Genomic DNA, 21670 nt, shown 5'->3' with positions numbered 1-21670 from the left:
CATTAATTGCATATTTAACCTAAACTTCAACAAAGAAGTCATTTTATATTATTATAAAAACACTCAGTAAGAAAAAAAACATTGAATGTATATTGAGTATCGGCTTCTAAACAATGTCAAATGTGATATACAAGCAAAAAAATAATAAATGTTATAGTTCTCGATTCTGGAAAAAAGAACCATTTCGGATCTTAGTTTGAGAATTCCCCTCTTTTAACCACCTAAAAGATCCAAAGCAGTTATTTTAACCATAAGTATAGCGCTATTGTCTTCATAAACATGTTCCAAATAAAATCCAAATGGGGATTTCCTTTGCATATGCAAACAAAGATCATAAATTTCTTTATAGATACATAAAAGGGAATGAGTTTATCCACTTCTGAAGTTCTATCACCTGATACATGGAAACAGTGCAGCCATTTTGAAGCACATACAGTTTTTAATTATTTACTACAGTACCTTTTACCCTTATAGGACATTAGAACACGAATATGAAGGTGAAAAGAGAGATATAGTATCTAATCTTACATTTTTTCCTTTGAATCATGGACTAACTTGTTGCGACAGAGGCTGTTCCCAAATATAGAACAGCGCTAATAATGAAAATAATCTTTGCAGAAACATACAAATTGCTGGACATGTTTGTAGCTCTCAGAAGACAAGTATAAAATAGTTCAATTCTCCAAAAGATTGTTCTCTGATATAGTAAGGGATCTGTCAAAATGTTCTTATTTTCAATAATCAACCCATTTTTATAGTTAAAACACACCACTCACCTTCTGCTCCCAGTGACAGGTCATCTTCAAAGCTACATCCATTTTTTATTACTCCTGTAAAAAAAATGCAACAAACTTTATGTAAAAACATAAAACGAACCCCCCTCACCCTCCCAAATGTCAAAAACTTAAATATTTTAACTGGAGGTTTTCTTCAAATTAGTTGAATTTATTTTGTGCGTTTCAGTTCAAAGAGCTCACCAAATCAATTATGAACAATTCAAAAAAAGTAATCCTTACCAGTGCTCGCTTAAGCCTGCATTCTACTAAGCAAAACTATAAGCTTCACTGTCAAAGGTCAAGTTCATTTGCTAACTATTCTTTTTACTATAAATTTCACAAAGGCCCACTCTGCAAATCTTACCTGTGTAATCACTGGCCTGATGACAACCCATGTAGCTTCAGATTAAACAAACAAAATCTGTTCCCCTTGCACTAGGTCATGGTTTTGTATGACAGATCAAAATGCCTTCATAGTATCTGACTCATTTGTAAAACTAGAAATGAATAAATAAAACATTACTAAGCTGATCGTTTGCACAAGCCCTGTCTCCGGTCGACTACAACCACATTCTGAGTTCACTGCGCTGTACATAAGTCAGGAATCCAAAGTTCAGCTGACTTTAAGGTGTGGTAAAGTAGCATTCATCAAATGTGTGCTGTGGGAACAGTTGACCTTAATCCTACCTGGCACACCTACAGACACTTATATGCTTGTTTCTTGTTGGACCAAAAACCCAGTGCAGGTTTGAAGGCACTGCAGAAGTTAAACACCAAAAAACCTAAAAAGTCGAACATTGCATTATTGGGTAAGGCCACCTGGAATTGTAGTTTGTCCCAATAACCATTTTTATGGGACATAATGCTCATTCTAGGAGAATGTATTGCACTCTGCAACTCACCCTTCAATGGCACATTGTTCTGTTCATCTAGAGAGGCCCCCAGGGGTGTCCTGCAGTCATAAAAGGAAAACTTCAGACCTCTTCATCCTTTAAATCTATTCGTGGGTTTATACCATACCATGTTCAATGTAGTCTTATCAACGAACGTATTTTTAAAGTATCAACAAACTTAGTTTAGAAAAGTAAAAGTCCAACTAGTGACAAAAAAGTGTGACGGGAAAAAAAAGTGCAATAAAAAACAGCGGTCTTTTCATTTGACCTGTCCAACCCATGTGAATTGATAGCCTACATGCACCTGTTGGAATTCTAGAACAGTTTCCAATCAGGTGACTGACCATGCCCACATATTCAACCCCCCCCCCCCCCCCCCTTCAGCTACATCTTTTCTTCATTTCATTCCAGTTCATTGTAGCAGCCTCTATAAGACTTTTCATGCTTTTTTAAAATGGGTTAAAGGAAGAAATTGGTACATAAACACAGACTTTATTAACACCCCAAGAATTTGAAGTTGCAATTTTTTAATCCCCAAATTCCTCCATTAGAGGCTAGCAATCAGTTTTACTGCACATAATTGTTAGTACAAGATACAAAATGAAGATTTTTTTAAAATAATGTTACAAATGCAATGTACTTGTTGATGTGAAGTCAACAGGATAAAACATGGAACTCTTGACAGGACAACACAGTGAAGAAACTAATATTTTATCGGCTTATATTATCACCTTCTGATGAGGGGTTAACACTGAAATACGTCCATTGCCGATTGTATTCCTAGTATGACTGCTTTGCACAGCTTTGCTGCTCCAAGATTGGATTCACGATGATTAGGTTTCTTGATCAAACAGTTTTATATTCTCAAAAAGGTGAAGGCTAACAAGTTAAACCTGACAGCACAGAAGAATGAAAGAAAACTTCATATGTTTAAATATGCATCTTGTTTTTGGTCCAGTATGTCTGGTAAATACCAACCAAAATGCTGGTAAAGAATTTTCAATAGTTTCATCATTTCGGAAGCCACCCAAAAACAGTAAAGGCTATATTATATAAACGCTATTTCTCAACTGTTGAAAGGTTCCAAAGAAAAACTTCCCCGTCTACTTTCAGGGAAGATCAAGAGTGAAAGAAGAAAAGAAAGAAGGAAGGAGACGATAACAAAAGATTTGTTAAATAAAATACATTGGAAGTTGTTGTAAATTATTGCTTTTCAGGTTGAGATTGTTTCCAATAAAATAAAACTAAGCACCACCATTTACTTTTTTATTCTTTTACCATGTAATGGTACTTTGATATAAATTACACATTGCCTAATGGATTATGGAAAAAGAACTTCCTGATTTATCTTAAAAAAACAAATTCTCTCTTTACATTAGAAACAGTATGCTGGTCATGCTGGTGGCTAGTCGCTATGCTACAGCAATACAAAAATCCAATAAATAACAATTAAGCTGCTATGCAAAATATCCAAGTAAAGATACAAAAAATCACAATCACAATATAACTCTGATATAAATTCACAATATAATTCACAATCCATAAAGCACTGAAAAATAACACTCAAGAAGCAAAAGGAGCAAACAATTAAGTGTCTGGACCAAAATTAAAATGACTGAATTCTAAAAATCACCATTAATCGATATTAAAGCTTTCGTACAGTACTAAAGTGCTGTTTAACCAAAAAGGAATCATTTTAAATGTGAATACAACAGATAATGTAATAAAAGAGACATTAAAACCAATTTAGGGATATTACTGTTAATATATAATACTGCATTATTTTAAAAACCATAAAGATGGCAGTATTTCAATTCTACATCACTTCTTCTGCAGAATGTTGAAACAAGATTACACTAGAATGCACAGCTGCAAATGATACAATGCATCTCCAGTTTTACCTGCAGTCCTTCAGCCAAATGGCAATTTTCTCATTAGGTATTCTCCCTGAAGAAGAAGACAATAGTAAATATTTCAGAAAAAATAAACAAATAAACAAGAATAAACAAAACGAATAAGCAGATAACTCACTGGTATTTGAGAACGTCACTGATGTGTCACAACAAGTTACATTTAAATGACTCAGCTTAAGCACATCTCGGATAAGCTGCACGCACAGAGCTAGGTCAGTCTTGCAGCTTTTCTCCAGACAAAGTAGTCACAGTCACAAACTAGTATTTATGGCATTTCCTCATTTGAAAATAACATGCAATTTAAAACATCTATCTAAGTTGCTTTAATATCCTGTGTAGCAGTGGTATTACCTAAGATTTACATCACTGCAACTGCTTGTGAAACAAAACTCCCCTCTGCAAAATACAGCCAATAACAAAAAAAAAACAACGACAAACTTGTGTGTACCTGGCTCTTCTGCAAGAGGAAGTTTTTCTTCCATGGGCGCCGGGGACTGCTCTACCTCTGCAGAAACATCTACGGACTCCGAGTCCTGCCAGGAGGCTCGGCTCATTGCCCAGGCCTTCCTCTTCATTGTGGCAACTTTCCAGGGATGTAAACTGCCGTCTGCTACAGAGTCTTCCATCGTGACTGCCGTTATCTAAACTTTACCGCTGACCAATGTTCACCTGTTAGGCAATGGGGAGGGAACAAGGCTGATACACCACACAGAAAACAGAAAAAAAACCCTCTTTTTTTTTTAAGTGCACATTCCTGAAAAAAAACCCGCAAATACAAGATAATATGAAGGGTACCTCAAAAGCTTCATCTGGCATATGCCAGATATGGAGCTCTTGCACAGCAACACAGACAGATGCATGATACAGAACGCACATTGTAAATCTCACAGAAGGAGATCAGCAAGGAGGCATGATATGACAGAAAAAAACAAGTAGAACAGGAAATGTCTGTTTAGTTAAAAGATTACAAGCTGGTGCAAAGTCATTTCCTGTTTTGGATCTACTTTTTTCATTTTTAAGGAATAGCAAGACATTTGGAAATGGGATTTATCTTTTAAGTGTGGAATCTCCATTTTTTGTGGCTATTTATAGACATCCCTATTCAAAACAGATACATGTTGAAAAAGACATGGACATGAATATCCTTTTGTACAAAAAAAAAAGTTCTGCTAGCTTAAACGCCTTTATTGCAAGGTCTCTATGCTTTTAGGTTCCCAATGTGTTGTGTTTATTGCAGGTTACAACTGATCAGAACTATAGCAAAGACTGATTGTTCTTCAAGAAGAATAAGTCAAAATTGTTGTATCCAGTGTTTATTCAAGAGGTGCAAAGCCAGACACAAATCTAAATATGGGGTTGGAATCCTTGTGGTTGTATAATTGTCTAAATGGTCATTTGCATGATAATGGAATTTAGGGATATTTACAATTAAAATCATGCATCTGTGAGTGTGTTTAAATCTACAAGGATGCAGCCATAAGTGAATTTTCACACATTCTTTGGTACTGCTTCTACTGGATATTGTATTCACAAGCTTGATTAAGCTCAGTAAACAGTCTTGCATAGCTGAAAGTCTTGTTGAGACTAGCAATGAGAAGATCTGAAGAGTGCTGCACTTTATCCACACTTCTCATTTTGACAGGTATTCTCAATACAGATGGAAAAATTCAGAGAACATTTATGAAAGTCCTGGTACAATACATACACAGAACATTTCATTGTCTGTTGCAGCAGATTCCATTAGCACACAATGTTGGACATTACCTAATCTCACTTAGCGATTTAACATTTGAATGCAGTTTTGTCACAAAAATATATACATTTACAGTAGGTATAAGATTATTGAGGTGTAGTGATGAGATCATTAAAAAGTTACAATAATGCCATCATTCAATTACAAATCCTCCCATCAGATGTTCAAATTAACAGAGAACAGAGCTTTTTGAAATCCCCATGGTAACGCATCTGTTTTTTCCTACAGAAATCATTTCTGTACTATACAGTACTTTGTGCTTACATGTACATTTCTTATGATTCACTTTCATTTGCTGAGACTATTAATCCTGCATATATGTTAAGTGAAATAGTAATCCCTTTGAGAGAAAAAAAATACAAAGCATACATACATTTAAAGCTTGGCATCTATCACAATATATCATAGTATACAAATAACTATCACTATGACATTAAAACAGCAGGTTCATATTGTAACAAAACTAAAAGTTCTACAACATACAGAACTCAGAAAAAAATAATTGCTTTCTATTTAGGCTTCCATGTAGAGGAGGCCCATATCAATTATAAGGCATTTCTTAGGTTTCCAATTAAGGGAAGTCAATGGAAGATTGTAAGGATATATTTTTCAGGCTTATAAGTATTCGAGCCAATAATAATCATTGTAAGAATTGCCCTTCTCCCCACCCACTTTTGAAACAGCTTGTGTTCCAAGAACAGAAACCTTAACAACCATTTTTTTATCATACTGAGACAGAGTAGCCATCAGACTTGTGAGTAAACCTGAGGTCCTGGGGTAACACAATGGTAGTCAGTCCCTCAAAATAGGGTTCCTGCATAAATCTCAAAAGTCGACAAGACATTTGTCATTCTTTGAAAAATTTAAGCTTCCATTGTCTAAGGGAAGTAGTGCACTGATTGGCTTAAATTTGACAGCGTTAATAACACTACAACCTGCGTCAGAGTTGCACCATATATTGTATGTTGCAACAAGCCTTTTTACACCCATGACAGGTAATCATCCACTGCTCTGTACAATTACATTTTCTACCTCAAAAAGTGCTTCGACTTCAAACCTGGCAGATATTGAATAGACAATGGGATTACAATATGACAGAATAGGATTCCGGAGAACACCAGAATTGACACCTGAGAACTGTTTTTCCATTATCAATGTGTCTCCTGTACCACAAATTGTTCCTATGTAAATACCATTAGCACCATTAGCTTCAAACTTAGTTGATATCATTTTTGTGAAAATAAAATCTATAAAGGGATTGATTCATCTGTGCTAGACATGCAATTTATATGTTACAGCAATGTAATTTATGTCCACACTAGATCACCAACTGCTTGGCACTATGTAATCTGTAATGCAAGCCAGTCTTATACAAAAATTGTTGGCCAATTAACTCCCAACTAAGCTAGCTGGGATTTCCAAACAGCATACAGTTTTCCAAAGTAAGTTATTTTAATATTCATTCTTGTATGAATTGCTGGATTATCTTCTTGGAAATGAGAAAGCACTTTCTGACATCAGTTTATTATTAGCTTTCCTAAGAAGACTGTACATTATCCCATACTTTTCCTAAATATTGTGCAAATACTGATCTTCCTCCAAATAAAGAATAATGTATTTTATATGTATTATTCAAATATTAATTTTTCTATGCATATTTAATGATTTCCAAGGAGTAACGGGGTAAGAGAAATATTATATTTGAAAATGTTTAAGAATACAAAACTAATTTTCAACAAGTATCACTCTTTAGCAATGATGTGGCATGATATTAATCATCAAAAGTAAATAATTGTTCCACTACAGAATTCAGATGATACAATGTTTGACCTGAAGGAAGAATGAACATGGATAAACAATAACAGTAGCTAATTCCTGAAACAATTCTGCACACATTTTGCAACCCAGTTTGCACCTGGGGTTTTAAGAGACCAATACCTTTCTTAAACTGCCACAGCCTGAAGAGCAAGTACTGCTTTTCCATGTCTGCTCCAGACAGAATCTTTATTGAAAGCAAAAAGGCACAATTCTGGCAGTGGTCGATGTTGCGTTCATCTGTGTTAAATCACATCATCATCCGGCAGAAACTGTAACCTGCTTACGAGAGCACCAAAATGTAATTCTGACAACTATTTTGCGACATACAGTAAAGCTGTCAAAACCTTTCACATCTTGGAATAATGAGTTATTTGAATCCTTTATTTCCATAAAAATCATGAAAGCCAAAGCCACATAATTTTACAGACTGTCAAGTGTAATTTCTGCAATTTTTTTTGTTTTCCCCGATACAGAAATGCAAAGTGCTGGTTGCACAGACATACTTCATATACCTCCCAAAGTACTTTGCATTGGTGCCTATGAGGAAGAAAGAGCAGACCACAGTATGTGAGACTTTCGATATTACAACAAATACCCCTAAACCCATCACACAGCTGACAGTTTGAGAAGGAACAGCCATGGCTGTTCTTATTGCATTCTGCAAACCAGAAAATATCTGAATGAACATAAATGTCTTGAGCGCACACCCAAACATCATAAAAACAGGTTCACTCGAGCACTAATATTTACTAGTATGACTGTTAATAACAGGAATAGAACATGTTTGCAAGAGATACGGTCGCAAAAGTTATTTTGTTACGGGGAAGTTTCAGTCGCAGGCTTCTTCAATGAAACCAGTTATTTTAAAGATGCATCAGAATTATTAGTTCCCCATTATTCCACAAGCTTATCACAATAACAGTATTATATCAATGCAACCTAAACACTGGATGGAATCTCAGGCTTTTGTCCTGCAATTTACAATTTCAGACGAATTGGAAGAGGGCATCGTCAGCTACAATGTTTAATTGTCAGGTAAACACACAGCACATACAGTATCTACTTAGAGATATTCTGACCAATAATTAGTTGAAATTGCATCAGTTAAGTGTAGAAAGTAAGTTAGTTGGCAGTCTGATTTCAATTTTCAGAAACGTTCACACCAGATTAACAAAAGCACAGATCTTGGCGTTATGTCTGTTTTTAAGGAATTAGACTGAACTAATACTAAGCCCATGTGAACTAAGAAACAAAGCTAAACAATCTGTTTCGACTTGGCAGCATACCCATTTAAGTACAGACAATATATACAGAAGTGCACATGTTCATTTCCATTTTAGACATTGGACTTGTTGCAGCTACTATAAACACCAATGTCAGAGGTGCATATTATACTTTAAAAGGGTACAGCATTGAAGAGGAACAGCATGAAACTAAAAATTGTAATTGATGAGAGCATTACTTTCATCTGGATAATTTAAGCAAGACACTTTGTCACCCTCTCCTCTTCCCTTTCTCACTTAGTAGAATAGAAACAATCTACAGTGTATACACACTGGTCGAAATGCTTAGGATACCACTTACCAAAGTTTTCAAAATAAGAAATAAGCAAGTAAGCAATTTACCCTTTTCATGTCCTCAATTAGAAGGCAAACTTTTATTGAGTCACTTCTGCTGTGCAATAAATTCAGAGGGATGAAGGGCACAGACATACATCATCTGAGTGCTGCGCCATTCTGGCTATTTTATTCAGCACTCTTCAGTTTAAGAACCTAGTAATAGAACATATTGTATAAAGTTCTGCTTTCATTCCCAATGTTCTGTTCGAAATGCACCAACCAGGGACACACCCTAGATGGGAGGCCAGTCTATCACATAGATACACAAACTCACACAAGGGCCAATTTTCTCAGTAGCCAATTAACCTACCAGTAAATCTGTGGAAACCCGAACACCTGGAAATGCATGTTTGCATATTCTGTCTATGTTCACTCCACACATAAAGCTTCCCAAGTCTGGAATCGAGCCCTGGACCCCAAAGCTGCAAGACAGCAATGCTAATCGCTGCATCACTGTATGGAAGCCCGTTTCTGCCAGGGACTAAAAAAAACAAAACACTTCATATCTCGCAACTGTGACTTAAAATCTCAGAATTGTGACTTTTTATCTCACATTTGCGACTTCAAAATAGCCCACATTTCACTGTCTGTCCTTTTGTTATTGTAACGGATTCGGGTTCTGGGGCTTGTGCCCTCACTGCTCCCAGCCTAGTTCGTGCCTCACTGCATTGACTCGAACCCAGATCTTGCCAGCTGAGCTAAAGAAGATCTTCTTTAGCCCCGCCGGCCAACATCCCTGTTATGCGCAGGGGAGGGCAGTGCCGTCACCACATTGCAACCAGATCGTACAACCTGTATGTCGGCAGTTCCGTTACACTATATTCACGAATCGTACAGGATCATAGGATCTAAGGCCTGAAGACTTGTCTTGTCCAGTGCCCTGATAAAAATCAAATTAATTACACTAGTTTTTATGGAATCCCATTTCCGCCAGGGAGGCTTCCATAGTACCCGGTGAAATAGTGGACGGCTTTTTTAAAACATTTTTATTTAAACACCACAAATACAAAAAAGGAGACAAAATATCAAAAAGATACAGAAATAGACACTTCACATCCAGAGGAATTCACAATTATAAAAGCTGAAACTTTTGAAAAACGACATATTTCAATTGTATGTCTTGCCTTTTGATTCTTTAAATTTCTAATAGAATTTAAGTAAAAAAGGAATTGTACTTTAAAAGCATTAATAGAGGGAGCAGTATTAGACCACTTACTTTTGTGGATGAAGTATTTCGCCAAAATAATTAACAGATTAATAATAAGAACATATTCTTTATCCAAATCAGATCTACATATAAAAATACATTTAAAGATTTTGATATTTTATAACATTTACCTTTAAGTGTTTAACAATAACATTTTGCAAATCTATCCAAAACAATTTTGGTACAATTCCTTTTTTATTTCTTTAGCTCAGCTGCCAAGACCTGGGTTCGAGCCAATGCAGTGAGGCACGAACTAGGGTGGGAGCGGCGAGGGCACAAGCCCTAGAACCTGAATCCGTTACAATAACAAAAGGACTGACAATGAAATGTGGGCTATTTTGAAGTCGCAAATGAGATAAAAAGTCACAATTGCGAGTTTTTAAGCCATACCATAGCAGGGTTTTTTTTACTTCCTGGCGGAAACGTGCTTTGTGGGTGGCACAGTGATATGGAAGCCCAATACATTAAATAAAATATGAAAAATTAAATCTTACAGTAAAACACAACCAAGACCTTGTCAAGAACATAAGCTTAAAAAGAACAGGTAAGCTTCATGTACAGCAACTGCAGCAGGTTCTATCCTTAAAGAATATAAAGCAGCAGTGATAATTAAATACTTCTTCCTTCTAGAGATTAAAATAAGGCAGATATCCATTGCTTCAGGTGACACAAAGGCTTGCCAACACTTGTGCCTCAATTGTAAACGTCAAAGGAAACTCACAGTTGTGTTCTGAAACACTACTGCTGACATTTCTTCTGTATGAGATAATTCTATTTTAACTCTCTCTTTCCACAAGGATTCATAAAAAAAAAACAAAAAGAGAGAAACGCACTAGCAACAGTGTCCAAGGAAAACAAACCTGGGTGTCAAAGCTACAGAAAGCAGTTTATAGTCATATACCTGTAATTCATTTCTCATTTCTCCACTCCTTCCTAATCCAATACAACTTTGGCTACAGCACTGTGATTCCCGTGATCTTTGTCCTGAGAACACAAACTTCCAACACTTTATATAAAAGTTTATTTTAAAAATATTTTACATTTCTTAAATAAATGGTCTTGATTTAAACACTAGTAGTGTGGGAAATAATAGCACCATGACTTAAAAAAAATAAATATCAATGAATAGTATGCTAAGGAATCTCCAATGAAACATTAACCCCTAAATTTAGCTCCAGCATCCTTTTTGGCTTCCAGATGTTTTTACAATTTGCCTATAAAGAAGCTGGCAGGAAGGCCTGGATATTAACCTAATGATCTGAAACAGACTATTTCTCAGAGAAGTGGGCGTCTTAATAAAATACTGAGATATAAGCAACAATAGTAGTAGGGATTCTTTAAAGTAAAATGTATCAATAATTTAAATGAGATTTTAAAAGAGAAAATATATGATATGCTTTAATACAAAGGTCACTTAAGAAATTCACAAAAGCTTCAAAGTAAGACCAGAGCCTCAACTTAAACTTATTTAAGAGGTTTCGTTGGAGCTTTGTGCTACACATGCAATTGTTTTTTTGTTGTTTGTTTAGAATGATTAGAGTCATAACAGAAAGCAGGTACTTTGCTGTATTTGAACTTCCAGTGACTTCTGTGCTAATTCAGTATACAATTCAGACTTGGGTGCACTGTTACAATGAGTCTGTGACGCAAGCGCTTTCATTGTAATATTGTTTGCTGAAACTATACCTGGAACCCGTCCAACAGTTCTAAAGTGGGAACACCTATACTTGGCATTGATTTCAACCCATGGGACTTACCAAGTGTGGGCTTACACTGGGATCGTTCTGATCTTCAGCTGCATATGAGCAGCTACCTTGATATTATTGAACTGTTGGCATAACAACACACTGCTAGCAGGTGCAGAATGGAAATCACACAGTTAGCTTCACTAATTTGCATTTAATTTACATGGCCTTGAGCAACATCTATACCCCTCAAGTAATTCAAAAAGAAGAGAGGGGCTACATGGTGATCTTTGGCAGCATTCGCAATGTAACTGATACCGTCAAAGGATTAAATTCAAAATAATTCCTCAAAAGAAATGGATTCCTAATCTCTTGCTGCATCACAATTTTCAAAGATACCTTTGAAAATTTTGCACTGGAACGAAACCAGACAACTTGAGGACACACTCCTGGAATCTATTCTTGATTAGAGAATATAAATGGTACATTTAAGAAAATAATTTACAAATGGGAATATGCCAATTTCACTGACCTGGTTAAAAATGTTAAATACTTAGCCTTTTTGCTTTTAATCCTTTATACTGGACTAAATTGCACTCTAAAGTCCATAAACTTGTGGAAAAAGGAAGGGATGGCATTTCACATTTACAGTACTTATTTCACCTTGAGAAGTCCTTGAGTGTATTACTTAATTTTTGGTTATTCATATTACTCCCCATTATGCTTCGATGCCAAAGCTCCTTTTAGCAGTCATGAGAAAACAAAAAGAAAACTTAGTCTTTCCTAACAGATTACAAGATTTAGTTTGCTCTGGTGTTTCCCTTCATGTAAATTACAGTTTGGTCCCTTTATTTCTTATCTGTATGGCGAGTAGTGGAAAAACACTAAAATTAGTACAAAGGGGGTATTCACACACGCTTATTTTTCATAATATAGCCCTTTTATCTGGTGGCCTTCCCTTTGCTTTTCTCCAGTGGTCTGACGTGAGAATTCACAGCTCAGTCGATCACATGAAAGACAACTACATTTGCATGTTCCAGAACCTAAGTTACCAATACAATTTCATTTTAATCGACATGTTCATATGGCAATGTATGCTTATGGTGCTCCCAGGAGCACAGTGTTTCCACCTCATCACTTGTGTAAAATACTGAATGTAAATGGCAAAACAATTAACCTGGCCTCTTTCCTCTAAACCAATCTATTAGGATCCTCACCTAACAACTGGCAGTTAGTGCAAGTGACATGAAGAGTGTGCTGGGCAGGTTTGTTCTCCTTTTCAATGAATGATTCTGAATTTGTAATCATCATCATTCATTTGAGAAGACTGTATAATGACACCAAATGTAGTCTGGTATGTGGCCTGCATCTTTCACAGGACTTTAAAAGAAGTACATTATTTTATGAGTGAACAGGATAAAGGGCTGTCTTTTTGGAATGAAGAGGGGAGTGCATTCTGCAAGTGTAGGAATACTGTTAGGAAACAGGAACCTTAAAGTGCAGGCGGTTTTTCATGGCAATGGAGGAGAAAGTAATAGACATTAAGTAGGATTACACTTGATCAATCTGCATATAACTATGAAGCCCTCCTCTCAAACAGAGAATCTATATCTCACCGACATACATTTGCCACAAACACAACACCATGTGCAGTGGTTGAATCTGTTTCCCCACAGCAAAGGATTTGTCCTCCATTCAGCAAGATGGAGCACGTTTAGCAAGAATCACAGGGTTCTGAGCAAGAAGCTTGAAAGTTTGTCAGGTATCTATGGTCCTGTATGTATTTAGGCAACAGTCTTGGCTCACTTGTCTCAAAAATTCCTGTTGATTAAACTCAAGAAGGTGTGTTTTGGGAGTGTCAGCTGTCATGTTTGGGATCACTGAATTTTGAGAGTGTTAGGGGGCTTGTGATACATGAGGTGTAGCTTTAGGTGCAGGGGTTGGTAGTATTAAATACTTAACATTAGGCTGAAGCAGTACTTGTAGGACGCTAGGAAAGAATTTACAGTTTATGGTGTTGAATAGAGGTTTGATGAGGCAGAGCAGCAACTAAAAGCAGGTTTGACTACATTGATACAGGTACACATTTTCTGTAGCAATGGGACAGTGGAAGAGACTCTGGAGGTTGCTGGTGAGGATTTTGGGAGGGGGCAGGAGCAGGTTTCTAAAGAAAAATGGGGTTATTTTAATAGTTGTGTAACTATGAACCCGGACTAGAAGAACAGTGCACGTAGAATCCTAGTGCACATTTTCTACAAATGATTTCCGGTTATTACTGGCCACAACTCATAGGAAAGTGTCTACCATGAATCTCTTTGGCACGATGAGCACTCTTTGAAGCTCTCGCTTTGCTTTCCCATTTTGACATTTGGGATTCAGAAGAGCCGGGTACCTTCTTAAATATTGTTTCCAGAAGTAGATATCAATGCTTTATTTCTTCACAATGCTTCAAGACAATTGGTGGTTATGCAACAGACGTATCCAACAGATTCACTGGGACTACTTATTCTCCATGGTATGGTATCAAAATAAACCACTTACAGCTACAACAAATTAATAAAGTTAATGAGGAAAATGACATGGTTTGTAGCACACACACTGATGTTGTACTGAACAGACACAGGATAAGTAAATCATCAACAGTTTCCTAGATTGTAAGCTATCATGGTGTTTGCTTTGTGATATCTTGCGAGGTTACAAAAACATCACATGGTGATCAACAGTCTTGAATTAGTCCAGCCTCCAGAATACTGATGACACTGCTATTGTTTTGTGTTTTATTTTCATGAGACTTCACATCCAACAGCTTAAGCCACCTCTCTTTATAAGACGTAATCAAGTTCTTAAGCAAAAAAAATACTGCAGTGCTGCAAGCTGAACTACGGCTCACCTTAGCCAGCAGGAAACACCTATGCCAGAAGCTACTTTCCTACGCCTTCAATTACATCAGTGATTTTCACAGGAATCCTGCCCACATCACGCACCACAGAAAACTGGAGATCTTAAATCGATAAACACAACACATGACTGATGATGATGGTGTACTGAGGAAAGCTTCAGCTTTCTTGGTCACTGGTATGCTTCAGCACATCTGCACAGATCTGATGGATTATATCTGAACAAGAAGGCATGGGAAAAGGATCTAACTTAAAGTTCAAGAAGGTAGAATTAGAATATAATCTGTAGCACTGATGCACAGAGTATGGCAAAAATGTGAACCACGGGAATGAAGTATCCAATGATTGGGTAATTAAATGGATATACCCAAGTGCAAACAGCATTATGAGGGGATCCGATTCAAGCATTCAAAATCCTCAAAGACACTGATCAAGACGACTCGGAGGTCTTCAGAGTCAGTGAAACACAAACCAAATGACAAATATAAACCGAGGGGAAGTGTGTTTAAAACTGAGAACAGGGTGCATTTCTTTACATAAAAGGTTATGAGAATTCAGAACAAGCTTCCCTCATGTTGTCAAAGCTCATACCCTGGCTTCCATTAAACACAGATGGATGAGATGCTTAGAGCTATAAGCTACTAATAACCAAATCAAGGAGATGGGCTGAAAGGCTTCTTCTTATTGTCAATATTATGTGGAGAGCCTGCTATGCGTTTGGCAAAGTGACTTACAATGATGCCAACATGCTAAAGGCATTCATCATGCTCCCATCACTGGCTCTTCATCACCGTCTTAAGATAAGATAAGATAAGATAAGATTAAGATAAGATGTTTTATATTGAAGTGGTGAGTGATGACCTCGATTATTTTTCACTGAAGTATACAATAGCCATCTTACTAGCTGGCTGAAAAAGCAGAGGTCAATTTTGAAAGTTCTCATGTCCCATACGATCTCAAAGCACAAACTTTGTGTATAGCTTACCAATCAAATTTAAACTCTGCAGAAGTCACAGACCATATCCAGAGCAATCAGTTCATCTGGAATTCACTCGACTGAACTAGAGCCCAAACAGTGAAATTCACTCCAGCTCAGATACCCAACTGAAGAAAATGACTGCAGACCCTTTGCTCTTCACTTCAAAATCTCTGATGCTCGAACATGGTTTTTGAATCAAACTGTATCAGGGTAACCACAGCACAAGGAAAATTGTACATTCGGTTTGCACTGCTTAATTCAGGAAAACCATTTCTTTTCTCCTGCATTTTGTAGAGTAATGCAAACCTCTTCTCAGATGAAAATACTGCACAGGTGTGATGTGGACCTAGGGACACAAGATTGTCCACCTGTGTTAAAGACTCTTTACGCTGAATAACCAGTCTTAAGACAATTAAGGGTACCAATTCTTTTTAAACTAACATTGTAGACTGCTTTCAAAAGTAACATTACCGGGGCTGCAGTTGAGACATAAGCAATATGTCATTTTTAAATAAACTACATTTTTAGTAGTGGTTCTACTCTTAAGAGATTAGGGAATGTTTCCGCTACAATTTAAACAAAACCAAGCATGGATACTGGAGTAATAAATGTCTGTACAAAATGCTGTCTGAATCATATGCATGAGAATAACTGGAGTCTCTGTAACCTTCTATTTTCGCAATTGCATTATTTCTGATTTTCCCCTCTTGCAGAAAGAGTTCATAAGTATTTGTTCTGAACCCACTATCCAAAACACTGCAGATCAAAACCAGGACCTGGGAAATACCGGTGGTAAACACAATGATCTAGCTTTTAAGAAAACAGCACAAATGTAAACACATATCCATGGGGTTCTGACTAGGAGCAGGAGAAGCAGCAGTTATATTAGTAGTAGGCTAATAGTTTAACCTTAGTATACAGCTTACACAGGACACTATCAGGTCAGAAAACTAATTTTCAGAAACAAAACAGCCCAATTACATACAATTTAAGAATATAACAACAACAACAACAACAGATAATACTGCATTTTTTTTATTGGAAAATGTCAACACTTTGGCATAAACATGCCTTCATCATGATATGCACATTTGGCTAGACAGAAATATTATATAATCAAGCATTCCATGCAAGGGCAATTGCACTGCATTTTTTTAAAATCTGGGAATAAAGTAATTAATCTGGCACAAAACACATTTATTACCACATAAAACCTGCGTATTTTAAAAAAAAGTTGTATGTATATGCAATATGTTATAGAACAGTCAAATTGCAATTCATCTAATTCGTTTTAATGTTTTCAAAATGTAATTCTTTAGAAAAAGTTTTTGAAAATATAAATCTTTATCAATTCCACTTTTAAAGACATCTTGAAATCTAATTTTGTTTAATCCATAAGGTGTTAACAAGTTAGAAAGAAATATCCAGAATGAATCCCTCATTAAACGCAGCCTATACTGTTAATGTCATCAGCTTGCCTAAAAATGTGGACTTTTTCAAAACCCCCATATCTGAGACAGGAAATCACATGATCAACCTCAACAAAATGGGCGGCTGCTGGACTAGTTAAATTATGACACCTATTTGAACTACAATGTTCAGATATTGTGTTTCAACTGACTGCTGCAGTACATGAGATAAGTCCTTTTATGCAAATATTTTTACCTTTATGAGGGCGTTTAAAAGTAGTGTTTCACAGTGCTGTTACCCTGTGCACAAGACCCACATATGTAATTACCATCAAGTAGAGATTTCAAACAATGCTTAATTTGGTGAAGGCAGACAATCTGCTTTAACAAAATAATCCTTTAAATTCTGCCCCCATTAGAAAACAATTCAGCCTGAAATATCCCTTGATTATCTGACTATAAATGTACCAATGTTTATCCAGTATCATATTAAGCCCTTCAAAGCATTTTGTAGATTTAGTACTGATGATTTCCTACTTAAGTTTTATTTGTAAAACGTCTCATGCAGATTTTTTTAGACTGTCTTGATTTGCAAATTGAATAATCATGCCTGTGTATCCCTTTAGGCCAAATCTTTCATTTCCAAGGAATTACATTTCGAGTCTTATTTAATTTCTGAAAAGTTGTTTCACTGTCCGGGTATATAGTTAGCCGTTTTATGGTATAGGATGAAACCAGCACTTAATGAAGTGTTGCAATCAGATGGTTTCTTGCACAGGTCTGTATACAGCATATTCTTCTCTTTAAATATCCATAAATCCACTACATTGATTCTCTACAAATTATATTCCATAGTAAATTTCATTAACTTCAAAACAGAATTTTATAAAAAGGTCTTGAAAATTTCCATTAGTGAACACTGCCCTCCCCCCCAAATACCATCAGTAAAGGTCGTCAATGTACAGTATAATATTAGAAAGAAAAGTACTTATGTCCACATCATGTATCAATTTCTCTTTCCAAAAACCCATTTAAAGACTGGCATAGTATGGTTCCATAGATTACATTTCCTGACTACCAACTCCCCTGCTTTATCAAAATATAATAAAAGTTACAGTCCTTATTACTCTTCAGCTAACCAGAAGGTCATGGTAAAACCTAAAATCAGTGAGCTTTTCTATACACGTTAATGCAGGATGCCAAAGTAAACATCTAAAAGCTAAGACCGATCACAACTTAACCGAGCATAGCCAACACTCTGATGGAAAGTGGTATAAAAACTGTACCAGCCATTTTAGGAAATCAGAAAGATATTATCCAGATGACACCACCATAACAACATAGAATGAACCCAATCGCTGTGGATGTGCACTGGTTTGAAGATACAGTCATACAAGGCAAATATCTAACTTGTGCTGCCTTAACACCAGTGTATTTAGCAGCTGGTTCTTTTCATCTCCCGGAGGACTAACCTCAGGCCAGAGAGGCATCCAAGATGTGACGATAAAAGGATCTGAGGGCATTCAGCTGTTGAATCACAAGGATGCAGACAAGGATACAGATTGCAACAGTGCACGTCTCCATGCCTTCTGGGTGGGTAGCTCAGTTTCAAACACAAACTGAAGCCAGATAAAACTTAGATTTCTTTGTTGGAGGGCAATGGCAGCTCTTTTCCGGCTGTGTACTTTTCACTTTACTGTCGCAGTTTTCTTGCACAAACATTGCAGTCACGGTAGTTCATTACAAGATAATTCATAATAGAAGCAGAAAGCGTATTTTTACTAGGTTAAGAGTACCACACAAGGACAAATGGAACGTCAGAAGCATATTACAGCATACTACAGGGTAAGGCACACAGGAATTTGTGCATGGGGAGGTATAAAAATATGTTCCTGTATTCACACAAATTAAAATGGCCTTTCCTTTTTTAACCTTAGGGCCAACACATATCATATACTGCAGCCTAAAGATGTTCCACCCTCTCAAAAGAAATCCATCCAGCCATCACCACACACTGCACTTGATTGGTTGTGCACAGTGGCAATAAGTCCTGTTTAACAGGATCTTGATATTTCAGATGTTTCTCCTGTAATTAAAATAAATTATTGCTCTCATAAACAATGTCTGGCATTTGCATTTTTTTACAATTTCCTTTTAACAACCAATAACCCTTACAATTAAACCATGGCCATTGCAGTTCCTGCACACACTACATCAACATCTACAGATTTCATTAAAGCAGAAAAATAATATATGAATAAAATACTTATTAAAGGTAAGAAAAATGTTAAGTTAATGAAAATTATTTTCATAGGGAAGAGAGGAACAGAGGAAATGGTTATGTACATATTTAAGGAAAAGGTCATAAATTAGATTTAAGGGGCTAAAGAATAAATGCCATTTTACTACAAAACAAAAACAAATCTCATAGGTCTTTTGGTAGTTTCTGAGAGACAAACTTCCCATTATGTTTACATGAATAAGGCTTATTTTATTAAACATGACACCTGAAAACAAACTTGTTGCTTTTAGTACCACCCATCAAGTCCTTATTGTTGGTGGCACAGTGGTTTGCATTGCAAACAAGGGCCCCAGAGCTACGAGGCAGAAAACTTTCTCATGTTCTTAAAAATGGAAAAATCTAGTGACAATACATTAACCCATAAAACTTGAATCACATTATTATGACTCCTCAATCAATGCTTCATCGATTTCATTTTTAAGACCAACAGAAAAGAAACAAAAAAAGACTCCATAAGAGTTATTTTGTGATGGCAACACTTTAAAGTACACTTTACTTGAACAAAGTCTATGCATAACTTAAGAAGTAGAATCAAAACTTCTGTCATTCATTAACCTGCAAAGGAGTCAACTTAGAAGTTTGTCCCATATGGGAAGCGTAGGCTAATAAAATAACAGGGTATTGATTTAAGATAATTACAGCCTAACCTTTTAAGTTCACCTAGTTATATATTTAAATGTCCAATATATAGTTTAGGACCAAAACAACTGTAATATAGCCGTGCAATATACAATTTTAAACAGATTTCCATTTACATGATTCATTAACACATAAAAAATTACACCCTTTTCTGAGTTTTGAGATAAGAAAATCTAAACAAAAAACACCTTATATAGACAACTAATATAGACAATTCTTCTCTTGAGGAAGTGAAGAGCTAATACATAATTATAAAGGAAACAGTACAACAATATCCCCTATTTCTCTTAATTTAAGATATTTTGGACAAAGAAGTACCTTTCCATTATATTCAAATTATTCTTAGACAGCACTTAAATGGATTTTTCTTTAATAATCTACCAGCATCCTTGTAATCTGCCAATTGCTTGCATTAGGAGATCAGTACACACCAATTCTGAAATAAATAAAATTACAGAGCGTGGGTTCCAAATGATGAAAAGAACCATTATTATTTTTGGTTGTATATAAAAAAGGAAATATACTGTATAGCGTATCCACGTTAACTACCTTTTTAAAACCCTTAGAGTTTTTCCCTGAGAAAAACCTTTACAAAAAGGAAGATTTACAGTATGGTTTCTAAAGGTACTCCATGCATTGTGGAGTAAATAGATATTTTGTGCACTGAAATGCACTTAACAGAAAATAATCAGGTGAAATAATATTTCAGCACTGTGAAACTCTGCCTCTAAAACTAAACCATAATTACAACAGAACAATTCTAAGTCTATTGCACATCTTTAAAAAAAAATCTACGTGTCTGACCATATTAGGAATTAACCTTGGTTTTTGTCCCCATCTAGACATTGACTTGTTAGTGACATTACAGAGAGATTAAACAGAAAAGAGGTAAGAAAAAAGTGTTTCAAACATTCTATTTGGTCTCAGCTTTAGCCGTACCATTGAACAAAATAAGAATGTAAATAAAACTGTGCAAACAGAAACTCTGCTTACCAGTATTCTGGAAATAAGAGGAAAACATAGACCATGTTCCAATTCTCCTGTTACGTTTTGTTTCAGGAAAAGAAAAACACTAAAGAGAGCAGAAAGGAAGAGCACCTGAAGACCTTAAAACTAAGCTGAAGCAAGTTTTTCTCTGGTAAAGAATAAAGATGATAAACTTGATAAACCAAGCTAAAATCTATTTTAAAAAAATCAGGAAATCCAACATTTTTCGAAATACCCCAGGAGATGTGAACAATATAAGAAATAATCTGAATATTTATAATCCATGTTAAACATAAAATCATAAATCAGTAGGCCTACTAAATGTTCATCAGAGGCTTAGAAGTTGTTTTTTTACTGGCTATGCTCATCATAAACTGTAGTTTTATATGTAGATTATAAAATCATGCATTTAATTTCTTAGTCATACTAATTTAACTGAAGGTATGAATTTTAAGCATGTAATAATGAGCAATAGGTGGGTTGTTTCAGAAATGATATCACCATACTTTCTCACCAAACCACAGAGAACCTTACAACTTTAAGACTACTAAGCACATTTTAAAAACAGCAATATTTCAGTTCTATGGGGCTAATACTTTACACTAGCAATGTAAAGAAATTGTGTGCTTTTGTACGAAAGAAACATCTGGGAACTGTCTGTACAGACACAACTCTAGAATCGCTTCCCCTCAAAAATTAACTTAGACCTAGAAAATCTCTTGTGGCTTAAGAAAATAGGAACAGTCTGCAGAACCCTAAAAAAGAAAAAAAAGCCAAGTCAGTTTCCTGTGGT

At 35.9% G+C, this 21670-nt stretch overlaps 1 protein-coding gene across 5 annotated transcripts in view; it reads right to left on the bottom strand.

Annotated features, from left to right (window-relative positions):
* itprid2 (ITPR interacting domain containing 2) overlaps nt 1-21670 on the bottom strand; it is a 49721-nt gene that overhangs the window by 23106 nt on the left and 4945 nt on the right. The window contains exons 1-5 of one of the 5 annotated variants that reach the window (XM_088931083.1): nt 4378-4407; nt 4031-4251; nt 3571-3616; nt 1679-1728; nt 777-830 (exon numbers count right to left, since the gene is read on the bottom strand). In XM_088931083.1, coding sequence (XP_088787209.1) covers nt 777-830; nt 1679-1728; nt 3571-3616; nt 4031-4208 — 328 coding nt within the window. In that variant the 5' untranslated portion in view covers nt 4209-4251; nt 4378-4407. Of the gene's footprint in view, nt 1-776; nt 831-1016; nt 1058-1140; nt 1256-1678; nt 1729-3570; nt 3617-4030; nt 4252-4377; nt 4408-21670 lie in introns of those variants that run through there. The other 4 variants (XM_088931082.1, XM_088931085.1, XM_088931084.1 and 1 more) reach the window with 4 other exon arrangements.

Source organism: Atractosteus spatula, chromosome 13 (assembly GCF_055471065.1).
Source record: "Atractosteus spatula isolate fAtrSpa1 chromosome 13, fAtrSpa1.hap1, whole genome shotgun sequence".
Lineage (NCBI taxonomy): Eukaryota > Metazoa > Chordata > Actinopteri > Semionotiformes > Lepisosteidae > Atractosteus > Atractosteus spatula.
This window is presented reverse-complemented; position numbering and strand designations above follow the sequence as displayed.